Source organism: Dreissena polymorpha, chromosome 2 (assembly GCF_020536995.1).
Source record: "Dreissena polymorpha isolate Duluth1 chromosome 2, UMN_Dpol_1.0, whole genome shotgun sequence".
Lineage (NCBI taxonomy): Eukaryota > Metazoa > Mollusca > Bivalvia > Myida > Dreissenidae > Dreissena > Dreissena polymorpha.
In genome coordinates this window covers 130,409,219-130,423,486 of record NC_068356.1, presented here as the reverse complement: position 1 = coordinate 130,423,486, position 14,268 = coordinate 130,409,219, and the positions used below count along the sequence as shown (strand labels likewise).

General features: G+C 33.3%; 1 protein-coding gene across 6 annotated transcripts in view; it reads left to right on the top strand.

The window, feature by feature from the left end:
- The window catches only part of LOC127868994 (caskin-2-like), a 187,613-nt gene that overhangs the window by 84,755 nt on the left and 88,590 nt on the right, over nt 1–14,268 (top strand). The window contains exon 1 of one of the 6 annotated variants that reach the window (XM_052411235.1): nt 1,217–2,118. The exons of the other annotated variants lie outside the window; for them this stretch is intronic. Coding sequence (XP_052267195.1) covers nt 1,983–2,118 — 136 coding nt within the window. The 5' untranslated portion in view covers nt 1,217–1,982. Of the gene's footprint in view, nt 1–1,216; nt 2,119–14,268 lie in introns of those variants that run through there. 6 annotated transcript variants of the gene reach the window in all.

Below are 14,268 nucleotides of genomic sequence, written 5' to 3'. Positions count from 1 at the left end.
ATCAACCGCTAAAATGTTACACACAAAAAATTATTACCTCTAGAAACCACATTTATGATTCTATCTTAATGAAACTTTGTTAAAATGTTAATCTTGACAATGTCTACACCAAACTAGATCACTACTAAGGTCAGTGCAGAGGTCAATGAACACCATGTATAAATTAGATTACATATACATAACCCACTTCCATGTCATAGCATTCATTCATTTAGGAAATTTTATTAAAGTTGAATGTTACTCCTGGTCAATATAAATGTCTCACATTTTATAGAATCATACATATGAATTTATATTAATTATTAAAGTATATTTAAATTAATTTTCTGATATAACTGAATATTAAGCAGCTAATAAAGGGGAATGTTTAAGACCAATATTGAGTTTTATCATGGAAATTAGAGCCTTCATAAAATGGAAATATATTAAAATGAATGTTATGATGCCCCATGGCAAATTGTTATTCTATGTCAGACTAAAATCTGAAGTAAGTATTGCATTTCAGTTTCATTGCAGTTATAAGATATATCCTAAGAGCAATCATCATTGGAATTGTCAGCTCCCGAAGATGTATTGCCGCGTTTATGAATTACCATTGATCTGAGTACTCTGCCATAAGAGTGCTCGATGTCATACGAATGCTAGAGTGATCCATTTATGTTTCATGAGCACTAGGAAAAGAGCCAATAGGCTGTTCGACTCTTGGGATTATGTTGGGACAAACCTAAGCACAGATCTTGTGCTTTTTTTCACTGGGAGTTTTTAATTGACCTGACTGTGGTGTGTATGTCCGAAGCCATTGGTGAGCAAAAAGCTGGACATCTTGTGTGACCAAGTGGGTCACAATGTGGATTGTGGGATATTTTCTTGAGATGATCTGTGACATTTTAGAGTTTGCTTATAATAAGGTGAAAGGTCAGAGATATGATTTCACTTGTTAATTAGGATATTTTTCTTTTGATGAGAGATTTAAAGACAAATGAAGTGTCTGAGTTTAAAAAAATCTCATTTGAATTTTAAACAAGTAAAATAGTGACATTACTTTAAAAGCCATTATTATTTCACTCTGAAAGGCAAGTACAAAAAGCACTAAAGAACTTAAGGTTTAAGATTAAACTTGATATGGAAGGTGTTTATCGTTAAAAGAAGTTTTTACTTACCTTGAGTGAATGAACTGTGGTGTAGATCTTTGACTGAAAACAGACTGATACAGGTCCAAATTGTACTCAGCCAGTGTTATCTTGTCAACTGAGTAGTGAAATCTCAGGCTTTAAATACATAAATGTTCATCAACTTGACTCATCTTTAATTTACACAAGACAATTAAAAGGTGCCTTGTTCAAACAAAAGCAGGACACCTGTCAGTTAATTGCAGTGTCACAGCTTGTTAAGTGAGGAGACCAGTGGTCAGTGAATTTTAATAAAAGATGCATTGACAGGAATATTGGATATTTTTACATGTTCTGCTAAATTAAAATGGGGTTGGCACTCTGGACTATTAAAGCTTCGATCTCAGTCAGTTACAGGTCATTGTTGTGGTAGTAATTAAAGGCAGTTGGGTGCTTCATGGATTAATTGGATGTAAACGGGAGCCATTCCTGGTGTGGAGGTCATGGATTTCAAGTGACAATTCTGCTGGAGTCAGTGTTTTATTCCTATACAATTATACATGGAATAGAACATGTTGTTCAGTATTTTGCTAATGAAACTGGACCCTTTCCTATGTTCAAGTTTTAAATGTTACCAATTTCTACAGATATTAAACAAACTATGGTACAATCGTTTGAACAGTTTTGCCAGCCATTATAGTTTCATTAATATATTAATTTAGTTTTTACACCAACTTCAAGTGAAAACTGTACACAGATACAATATTATAATTTACAATTTGTACAAAGGAATCTCTACAACAACCTTAACACCAAGGTGAAGTTACTTAATGATTATAAATGTGTCAAGGGGAAGTAATTAAGAGATTATAAATGCGTCTCACGAAAGGTAAAAAGCGGTCTGCTTCACGTGAGGAAAAGGCATCCTCTCCTTCACCAAGGAGAAAAGGGTTCTCATCTCCTAGGAGAAAGGGGTCAGCCCCTCCTGTGGCGTATGAAGGTTTCCCAGGTATACAAGATAATTATAACATATTGTAATATCAATAAGTGCATCTGTGTTTGGTTCAATGGTGTTATTTTTACACGTCTGAGAATGTGTTGCTTACGACAAAAGTATTAGTATGCAATATATCATATGATATCAAATGAAAATTGGAATTGATGAATTTTCACAAAATGATTGATTATAACATTTTGAACAATGAATTTAAGGTTCTACAAATGAAGATAACTTTAAAAATGTATTTTTGCACTTAAAAGGGACTGTTGTTACACCCCAATTAACCTGAAAATGCAGATTTGGCATGATTTAACTATAAAATGTATTATCTTTTATTCAACTTCCTGTGGATACAGATTTACTGCTGATTTAATGTCTATGTTCATACAGTGGTTGAAATAATGAAACATTGATATGCGATACTGAATTTCCTTTATACATTATATATTAAATTAAAAAATATCTATTTAAAAAAATAACCTGCGTTGTTAATTTATTGGATATAAACAGTCACATTTAATTATTTCTTGGAACATTCTATTTTTATGAATAATATAAGTAACAAATAAGATTTTAAGGCAATATTTATAGGTATTAATATTTCATGTAATTGTTAGAAAGATTAAATGACTTCAAAATTAAGCCCAATTATTGTATATGCTTCAAGACTCTTTGTAAAATAAATAATATGCAATTAAAATTGTATGCATACAGGGTATTATTACAAATAGTTACTGGATGCATTCTGTTTCAAAACTTATTATTAATTCATGAAGTTTTTCTGTCATCAGTGATATTGGAAGGACAGTTCTAAAGCAGAAGTATGTTAATTTCATGTTTAAATGCAGTAACACTATCCGAACTCATCAAGAAATGCATGGGCATTAAATATTCAGTTACTTATCTCATTTATTCAATATTAGACATAACATTTTTTATGTGCTTTGCATAAAATTACTTGTGCCAGATGATCATGTTCTAATTGAGTCACAAAAGCTCATGACAGAAAAGATTGGTCTGTGTTAATTCAAATTTACACCTATTTCTCACCTACTGATGGACTTATTCTGTGTGAGATATTGAATCATATCACTTATTGGTTATAATTACAGTGTCCTTAATGTTTCTGAGATATCCAGAATCTTTCACATTGGTTTCCTTTCTTACTGTTAATAACCCGATGAAAGTCTCATGCCAACAATATGCTGGCCAGGTACCAGACTCGATGTAGTATGGATTGAAGCCATTGTCTATGTCTGTTTTCAGTGAGTAAATCAGTATGCAAACAATAAATGTAGTTCCCTGGACTGTTTTCTGCAAGTAATTGCTTAGTGCATGAGAAAGCTGAATGCCTAAGATAAACAAAAACCATAGATTGTGAAGTCTAATGAACCTTGTGACGATTTCTTACTTAAGACTGTGATGTTTTTGTTACGTTTTTCATTTAATTCTCATGCTCCCAATTCCTTAGTTTTTCATTTCAGTGATGATATTTTTGCAGGAAGTCACTTGGTCAAGAGGTCTGTCCATTGGACTCCTGTTTTCAACCAATATGCCTATCTGAAAACAATGCTTGTCTAAAATGAGTATTATAATGTTTAACTATCACATTTGGCTTTTTAACACATCAAACATCCATACAGTTTCATTGAGTATATTGAATTGGACTGTGATTTTACTAAAGGTTTAAATGTAGGTATTGAGATAAGGTTTAATAAAATGCCCATGGTGTATCCAAAATATGTTAATTAGAAAAAAAAGTTGTTGCCTGTGGTCTGTTATATTTACTGTGGATAGTTTATATTAATAAACTATATGTATTTCCTAAGTAGCAGCAACTACAAACTGTGGACATTCTGTTCCTCTGTATTTGGGCTTAATGACGCATCCTAAATGGAAACCACAAAAATGTCAATTATATGGGTCTTTCAAGTTTTGTCATTATGCTTTTATGGAGATGCAATTTGTAGTCTATATATTAATGGGCTTCTGTATAGGGCTTCTGTATTAAATCCTACAACATTTTTGTGTGGTTTTAGAAAAAAATCTGCTTTGTTAAAATTGTATGGGTCCGTAGATAAGCACATTCTTTTCTGAATGAAGTGAATATTTTAATGAATTTAATAACATGTTTCAGGTGTTTTTATGACTTTTAACCACACCATAAATATAACATATGGCTTGTCCTTTAAGTTATATAAATGTTATATTCTACAGAGAAAGGTATAAGCTTTAATAATACCAGCAGATGAAAAAGAGTGAAATAAACTATTCAGAAACTCTTCAAAGAAAGAACATAATCATTTGTTCTACTCTGAATCATGGACTGACAGTCAAAGAAAGCATGTTCAGGAAACCTTTCCAATCAACATACCTAATAAGTAGATTCATTATATAACCTTTACACAAAAATATGAATTTATTTTCTAAGACATTAAGTCAGATGCTGCAAGTTTTATTCTTTGAAATACAGGATTAAAGACTAATGCACTTTGCATTTACAGCAGAAGTCCCCATGCAAAAGTTTTCCTATTACCGGTACTCTGACAATGCCTCAACATTGCAATATAAATATATTGGGCCCTAGTTTTTTTTTAAGTTCTCAAGGCCACTTTGTCCAATGTTGTGACTCACTGTCTAGATAGGAAACACCTTTGTCTCTGACACAGCAGCTTTAACGTGACACTCTTGTTTGCATCGTCAAGGAAACATAAAACACCAGCGCTGATGGTATTATAAAAATGGTGGTAGTATTGTAATTTTCACTGCTGGTAGTGAAGGTGAATGCATTTTAGCTCGCTTTGTAATAGCTTTATTGTTCGGTCGGAGTCATTAGAATTTCTGATGAAGTTTGAGTCATGATTTGCTGGTGTCCCAGTTTCTTTTTGTTGGCAGTGTTTGCATCATTTACTGTGATCTTGTTACTATCAAGTTTCACAACTCTTGTGAAACATGTAACAACGGCAGATCACACAGATAGCTTCACCAGATTATGAATCTAAAATGTAATTCTTTAATTTCACACACACTTTTATTCTACATAACTGTGTAATTATTCATTACATAAGTATTGTTTTCAAAGTAATTGTTTCTCTATATATTCAAATGAATGCCAATAATTTCTTTAATTACTTCTATTAAATGCATGCTGTGGTGTTCTCCCACCTGTCTTAGTTTAGTTACATTTGGGAAAGGACCCAAGTATGCATTGTTAAGAATGCCAATGTCAATTATTTTCAAACAATACCAACCCCTTGTTTATAAGAATGCCTGTACCTCAGTGGCAGCTGCTGTTGCTGATGCCATTTCAATAGCTGCTTTTGCTGGTGATAATGCTTTAGGCAGTAATGATGATGATGATGATGATGATGATGATGATGATGATGATGATGATGATGATTTTTTAGTCCATATCAATTGACACCTATATCAGTGTTTATAATTGTTATCATAAACGGTCTATTTATGATTGCAGAATGTGAACTTAATGTTATGGAAGGAAACTTTATGGTTAGTGCTAAAAAGGAAATGATGATAAAATGTACTATTCCAAGCTTTGCTCTGTTTATTTTCAAAGAACATTTTAGTGCAGTTTTTAAGAGCAGTGTGTTTCATTAAAGTTTCATTTCAACTGATTAACCCTGCTGTGTTCACTGTATGGGTGGTGGGTAGGAAAAATAGTTACACATAAATTAGATAAGCAGATAAAGATGTCAATTCACTTGGCAATACAAAGGTGCATGATGGAAAAGTGGGTGTATCTCATTTCTATAAACAGTAGTTCTAATGCCACTAGATAGATTTTCAAAAGTATTTTGTTGACAGATGCAGCCCAAGTTTACAGCATCAATATCTGGGTTTTTTTCTGTGACAGATGAAGCTGAAGTTTGCAGCATTAATATCTTGTTTTTTCAGTGCAATTTATTATGCAAATGTTGTAAGCTTTGAAATAGTAGCCCATTATACTTCTCTAACAGTAAAAAAATAAAGAGTTTAATAAAACAATAGTGTCAGGTGTGTCTTGTGCTGAATCCCAGACTAGCCTGTAAAGTTAGCCCAGGCTTGGAAAGGACCAGGCTTTGGGGTTTTATGGTATTTTCTTGTTTTAGAGATTCACTTTTAAGTAGTTCAAGGTATTCTCTTATTGATGCATTAAACACAATTAAATCAGAAAGATCTATCCTGGATTATCCAATATTTATTCAGGAATATCAAGAGATTTTGAAAACCAGGAGTCAAATGACCCCCTGTTTGAAGTTTGCATGATCAAATGAGCCTTGTTCTGTGAAAACTTGGCTTAATGCATGTGCGTAAAGTGTCGTCCCAGATTAACTTCAGCTAGTGCAGTCCGCTGTAATGATATTTTTCGTTTAAAGGAAGTCCCTTTTTACTGAAAATCTAGTTTAAGCGGAAAGTGTCGTCCCTGATTAGCCTGTGCAGACTGCACAGGCTAATCTTGGACGACACTACGCACATGCATTATGCCCAGTTTTCTCAGAACAAGGCTCAAATTTGCATCAAAATAATGCCTTTAAGGCAGAATTATGAGGCAGGAGTGGAAAGTGAGAACATTTCAAACATACTTGCATCAAAGAGCAGGACTCTGCTTCAATTGAAATATCTGTTGATTGCACAGGCTGATCAGTATGAACACTTTTAAGCCCAGTTTCCCACAGCAAACTTTTTATGTTTTAATCACTTATTACTAATACATGTAAAATTATTATGTGATATAAAATGACAGAGAAATCTATGTTCTTATATTTTAAGAAAGTTTTGATTATTTTCAAAGTATAATCATGTATACAAACAATAAAGATGGTTCGGTGACTATTCAAATCATCCTTGTTTTGCTATATATTGCATTTAGAACACACACAAAAAGAACAGACCATGAATGACATTTACCTGTGTGATAATTGTTGGTCTTATGCAACACAACAACATGCACTATATTAGCTTTAAAGACATGCATGTATGTGTTGCAAAAAATTCATTGTCTCAGTCTTTGAATCTATGTAACATTGTTTTTTTTTGTGTAAAACAACTTGTTAGTGATTCAGAATCATTATTTTTATAAAACTTACGAAAACACAACCATTCCAAGCGCTATTCAGTTTCTGCAAATAATTTATTAAAAACTGGGTGGTCATAATTTATTTAGTATTGTCTAGCTGATTGGACATCGTTACCTTCAATCTTTAATTGCAGCATTCATTATTGACATTCTCATTTTATAATACCATCAGCCACAGCTTTATATGTGCAGACCTCCAGTTTTAGTGAGAAATAGTGGACCAATGGTTCCAGAGAAACAATCATAACATCACATTACTTGACACATGAATCTTAATAACATAAGATTATTTGGCTAACTGGACAATATTATTCTGATGGGACATTTACAAAGAAAAGTAGTCCATTTTGCTACGCTCTACTCCTGGCTTAGGGTTCAACTTAGCCTATAAGCATAAAGAAATTTGGACAGATCACAACAGAGACATTTTTAGCTCTTAATTACTGTGAATATAATGCAGACAATTGTGAACATGCATATTTTAGATGTAATGGTCCCTTTGGGGTGTCATTAGTGCTAATAACATTCAACATTTCTTGGACTTATTAAGTTCGTATAAATAATGCACTGAGCAAATGAGATGTCACTTGGACAATTCAATGTCCCTTAAGACTAATAGCTTGGAAAGCAACGTAACGAACCCTGCTCAATATTGTATAGAATTTTAAGTATGCTTCATGTATAGTAAACAACTAAATAACCAAATCAGGCAAAAACTGAAATTGTGTGCGTTAAAACATCATTACTGTGAAAAGACAGTCAGATTTGTCTCAAGCTTTCCACTGCAATTTCACGCACTGGTGCAGTTCTAGAATACTTGGATTATCAGAATTAGTTCGCCAGTAATTATTGTTATTAGTTCTCTAGGGGAGAGGAAACTTTTTCGAAAATTGTTGCCAGTGAATGAGGGGCGTTTGTCACTTTACTTTCCTTCAAAGTTTGCGTGTTTTTGTTGTATTGATTAGATGATAATAAAAGCTATGATGGATGTATATCTTTGGAGTGTTTCATGTCAACCCCTGGGACCAGTGTTTGCAGTCTAGAGGTCTGCTCCATAGTGCATTATTGACACATAGTCTTGTGATAAAATATATAATTGGATAAAAGCTTTTTACAGGAGTGTTCTGTTTTAAAATGTGGAGAAAATGATCAACCACTAGAAACAATACTTAACAAATTAGTGAGTCAAAATGCTTCCAAATGTGTTTTTATCACACAACTTTAAAATTTTTGGGCAAAAACACAAATGAAATATAATACATCTTAAAACTTTGAACACAAACTAGTGATCACTCACTGATTTAAGTATCATTTTTATGCCCCCGGTAGGGGGGCATATAGCAGTTGAACCGTCAGTCAGTCTGTCCGTCTGTCCGAAAAAAACTTTAACATTGGCCATAACTTTTTCACTATTGAAGATTTCAACTTGATATTTGGCATGCATGTGTATCTCATGGAGCTGAAAATTTTGAGCGGTGAAAGGTCAAGCTCGACCTTCAAGGTCAAATGTCAAATATATGGCGTCTGTCCGTCCGAAAACTTTAAAATTGGCCATAACTTTTTCAATATTGAAGATAGCAACTTGATATTTGGCATGCATGTGCATCTCACGGAGCTGCACATTTTGAGTGGTGAAAAGTGAAGGTCAAGGTCATCCTTCAAGGTCAAATGTCTAATATATGGCGTCTGTCCGTCCATCCAAAAACTTTAACATTGGCCATAACTTTTTCACTATTGAAGATAGCAACTTGATATTTTGCATGCATGTGTATCTCATGGAGCTGAACATTTTGAGTGGTAAAAGGTGAAGGTCAAGGTCATCCTTCAAGGTCAAATGTCAGATATATGGTGTCTGTCCGTCTGAAAACTTTAACATTAGCCATAACTTTTTCAATATTGAAGATAGCAACTTGATATTTGGCATGCATGTGTATCTCATGAAGCTGCACATTTTGAGTGGTGGAAATTCAAGGTCAAGGTCATCCTTCAAGGTCAAAGTTAAAAATAAAATAAAATTAAAGCAGCATTCTCATGAAGCTGCACATTTTGAGTGGTGGAAGTTCAAGGTCAAGGTCATCCTTCAAGGTCAAAGGTCAAAAAAAATAATTCTTTTTCAAAGCGGCCTTCTCATGAAGCTTCACATTTTGAGTGGTGGAAGTTCAAGGTCAAGGTCATTCTTCAAGGTCGAAGGTAAAAAAACCCAAAAACAAATTTATTTTTTTTCAAAGCGGGGCAATAGGGGGCATTATGTTTCTGACGAACACATCTCTTGTTAAATACATGTTTTATTGCATTTTTTTTTTAATTTTATAAAATATTTATGGCTTTCAAGATTCCTACCCTAAAGTATTTTATAGTTTCAATCTGTAAAAACTAATGGGTTCTAAACTGAAATTCAATTTTGCAATTATCTTTTATAAATAGAGATGAGTTCAAATAAAATAAAAACACTTACAACTACTTAAAAATTCAAGAAATTTATTAAAAATATAGATACATAATTTTTATATCTGGGATCTCTTGTTATTCATGTTATAAAAAGTCCATTCATTTCTAGCTCCCTTTCGTGCAAGAAAGCCATTCTCGGAATATATATTTTTTTTTGCCTTTGATTTTTGTGTGAACTTTTGTAGCTTTGCTATATTTAAGGGATATTTAAGATAACCAACATTGAAAGCCATATTTGGGGAGATATTATAAGGATTCAGTAAATCAGCCATAAATGACATACAAATAAGCTGCAAGACTTGTTAAACATAATGTAACCATTAGGAAAGTTATGAGTCTTTAAAAGATCTGTATTTCTCTTTTCTGTAATTAAGGTAGCGCAAATATAATGGGCACCTTTCCAAATATAATCTAATCTATTATTTTTTTAATCAGCATCATTTCACTGAACTACATGCAAATTTGTAGGTAGGCTTTCCATGCTTTAAAAAAATATATATACTGATTTTTTCAAAACCATACCCATGCTCAGCTTTTGTCCAGTTAATCTGCACCCCTGGGGTATATTAAAGTTCCATAATTCATCCAGATTTCCAAATATGATCATGCAGTTGGTGTGTACAGATGCAGTAAAGGTGTTTAAAGCTTAAATGAGATGAAATAATTATTCTTTTACAGACATTTATTTTTTATAACTTGTTATCTATGGAAGAGCGCCATGAAATGTAAGTGGTTTCAGTAAAGTAGATATAAGGTTGGTTAAAAACAAAGTGTCATACAATTCAACGTAGTATAATTTAAGTAATATTTTGAACTTTTGTCTATTTTGATCAGACTCTGGTGCTTATACTATGGTTATGCTCATTTATCAACAATGGCCTCAATATAACTCAAGATTTCCAGCTAATCTGGGACATTTTCTCCAGTTACTGATTTCAAGTTCGAGAAATTGACTTGGAAGAATTGATTTTCAATCTGGGATAATTCATTGAAAGTTAATTGACTTGTATTTGTCCTGAATCTGAAGGAATAGGAAGTAAGTCATTAATCACACTTGATTAGAAATATTGTTACTTGTGTTTATTGTTATTGCTTTGATTGGTGTTATCATAACTGGAGGCTTTGAACTATATAATATTATTTAAAAGAGGAAATGTTTTTTAAAAAGGTAAATAATTTGAATTAATGTTAATGTCATTTCTTAATAATATTATACAACTACAGTGCAAAGATTGTCCCCGATTTATGTTCTATAGCTATTACAGAGAATTCTGGAAGACCAGATTGTTTAGACAGCATGACCAATACTTTACACCAATTAAAGGGGCCTTTTCACAGATTTTGGCATTTTTTTAACTTATTCATTAAATGCTTTATATTGATAAATGTAAACATTTGATCGTAAAAGCTCCAGTAAAAAATCAAGAAAGAAATTAAAAAAAGGAAAAGAACATTGCCCGGAGCAGGTTTCGAACCAGTGACCCCTGGAGTCCTGCCAGAGTCCTGAAGTAAAAACGCTTTAGCCTACTGAGATATTCCGCCGAGTACACATTCGTGACGTATTTTATACCTTATATAAGCAATCTTCGTAGTTTCACAAAATTTAACGACAAAAACAGAACTCTCCAAATTATTCAATCGTTTCGCGTTGCAACGCTTTATAATTTTTAGGTTTTAAAATCGTCAAAAGATGCATATAATGGCTATATTAGAGCATGGTTAATGTTCAGTATTACTGTTTCCTCACAAATATCATAACTAAAACGAAAACTTACGAATCTGAAACAACTTTTTTCAATTTTGTCAATTTACCAAAGCGTGAAAAGATCCCTTTAATCACCAGTAATAATTTACACCAATTAATCACCAGTAAGTAAGACAGATCTAAAGTGTTATACCATTTGTACAGAAAGACACAAGGAAATATAACAAAATAGAAAAACAAATCTGCCATAATTAATTTATCATGTTTAAAAGATTGTAAAAAATGCAGCATTTGGCACATATGACACCTTCGTATAAAGTTTTTAGACACCTTTTATGCCCACTTTGGAAGAAAAGGGGGTATATAGTTTTCGCACTGTCCGTCAGTCTGTCAGTCAGTCTTTCTGTCAGTCTGTCTGTCAGTCTGTCACACTTATCGTGTCCGCTGTCTAATTCAAATAGTTTTCATCCGATCTTTATGAAACTTGGTCAGAAGTTGTATCTAGACAATATCTAGGTCAAGTTCGAATATGGGTCATGCTGGGTCAAAAACTAGGTCAGGGGGTCGAAAAAACAAATCCAAGGGAAGTAATAAGCTTTAAAAGGACATAATTATCTGACCTGCCAAATTATATATTTTTGTTAAATAAATCAAAGCGGCGTAGTAGGTGGCATTGTGTTTCTGACAAACGCAATGTGGTAAAAGGTCAAGGTCATCCTTCAAGGTCTAAGGTCAAAAGTACAAATCAAAGGGAAGTAATAAGCTTTAAAGGGAGATAATTATTCAATATTGAACATAGCAACTTGATATTTGGCATGCATGTGTATCTCATGGAGCTGCACATTTTGAGTGGTGAATCTACAGTCACGGTAGGGGCTTTTAATTATTTGCTACTAAAAATAGAGATTTGTTAGAGACAATTATTTTCAAGGGAAGTAATTTATATAATTATAAATCTCAGGTTATATATTTCCTTACCAAGAATTTACATTTTCACAGTTATTGTACTGTTACCCCCCCCCCCCCCCCCCCTCTGGTTTGATTGATTGGCCAAAATCCAAGGGCAGTAATAAGCTTTAAAGGGAGATGATTTCTTTACCTGCCAAATGATAAATAGAAATTTTATTTCAAAGCGGCGCAGTAGGAGGCATTGTGTTTCTGACGAACACATCTCTTGTTTAGCCTAAATTAGAATTTTTTGTTACTTTTTTCAAACATCCAGATTTTCTTTCATAATTAATGACTCTCAATTTTCGGACAGTTTCATTTTACCCATTTGTACCCATTTAGGTTGACACAAAGTATGTGTTTCCACCTCCGGATGACAGTCATCAAAACCTGGGAAATTACTGTAAGAAATCAGTGGATGGTTGCATTCGGATTATATGAAAAACTAGTCATGTATTCTAGGTATAGACAATGGTTTTACCCATTACTTCAAGTAGTTATGCAGTTGAAAATGTCTGAAAGATATTTACACCTGTATATGCTAAATCATCCACAAAACTGTGTATAAGAATGAAAAACCATGCATCACATTGTATCAAATCCTGAATTGCAGAAACATGATCTGTTAAATACTTGACCAATCATGGTCTAATCACATCAGTTGGAACTCAAAGTGAGTAGTCATTAAAGTTGCTGTCAGACAAATTCAGTGAAGTTGTTAAATACAATTAATTATAATTACAACGTTTCTATCTAGGCAGACCTCTTTGAGGACCTCAATGCTTTTAGAAGTGTTAGTAGTCATGATTGACCTTTTAAATCATAAAATCGTTAATTAAATATGTTTCAAAAGACTTTATGTGTAAAATGCTTCAATTCCAATTGTTGTAATATCATTGTCATATAAAGTAGACCACCATGAAAGAGGTGCTCTTAAATATCAGTCTCATATAAACCTCTCAACGTGGACTTGATTGGTTTTGATTGGAAAGTTCCAGTTTTCCATGATTTCATCTGCAGGGCTGTATCAATAGACAAATATGATTAATCAGAAAAAAACATCGCAAAATGAATGAGAAAAACTTTGATGATAAATTGTTCCATTATCTTCAGTAGAGTCCAGTGCAATCAATATCGGGTGCTTTGATTACATTCATACATAGAATGTCCTACAAGTACTGTGTCAAGTTACATTTCCTGAGCATGTCCCCACAATCCCCATTTCCAACAGATGCTGTGATAGGTCAATTATGTGGGTTGGCTTTGATTATTTTATTAAAACTGATAAAGGACAACAAACAAACTGGTATTGGCGGTAATCAATGATTGTCAGAACTAATAACTGTCATAGGGAAGTATTTGATTAGTCCTTTAATTAATGGTTTATTAATGAAATGGAGGTCAGGGTTTAGTTATTTGATAATCAAGTTGTTTACCAGAGTTTTTATGCTCCTCAGGTAGGTTGGCATATAGCAGTTGAACTGTCCATCAGTCTATCTGTCAGTCAGTCTGTGCGTCTGTCCGGAAACTTTAACATTGCCCATAACTTTTGCAATATTGAAGATAGCAACTAGATATTTGGCATGCAATTGTGCATCTCATGGAGCTGCACATTTTGAGTGGTGAAAGGTCAAGGTCATCCTTCAAGTTTAAAGGTCAAATATATGGCTTCAAAGCGGCGCAGTAGGGCGCATTGTGTTTCTGACAAACACATCTCTTGTTTATGGAAAAAAAGAACGACATCAACACTTTATGGATATAGCCATACATGCCAGATGTCCCGATCTTGGTGGGACAGTCCTGCTTTTGGGGTGTTTGTCTCGGTGTCCCGATGTGACACTATTTGTCCTGACATTCGTACAAAATGATATACGCTCTATAAGTTCACAATAAAATTCCCTATTCAAGCTCCGCCTGGCTTTAAATACCATTGCAAATCCCTTTATTGCCCCCTATTAACAAACCATATCTACTAGTCGAG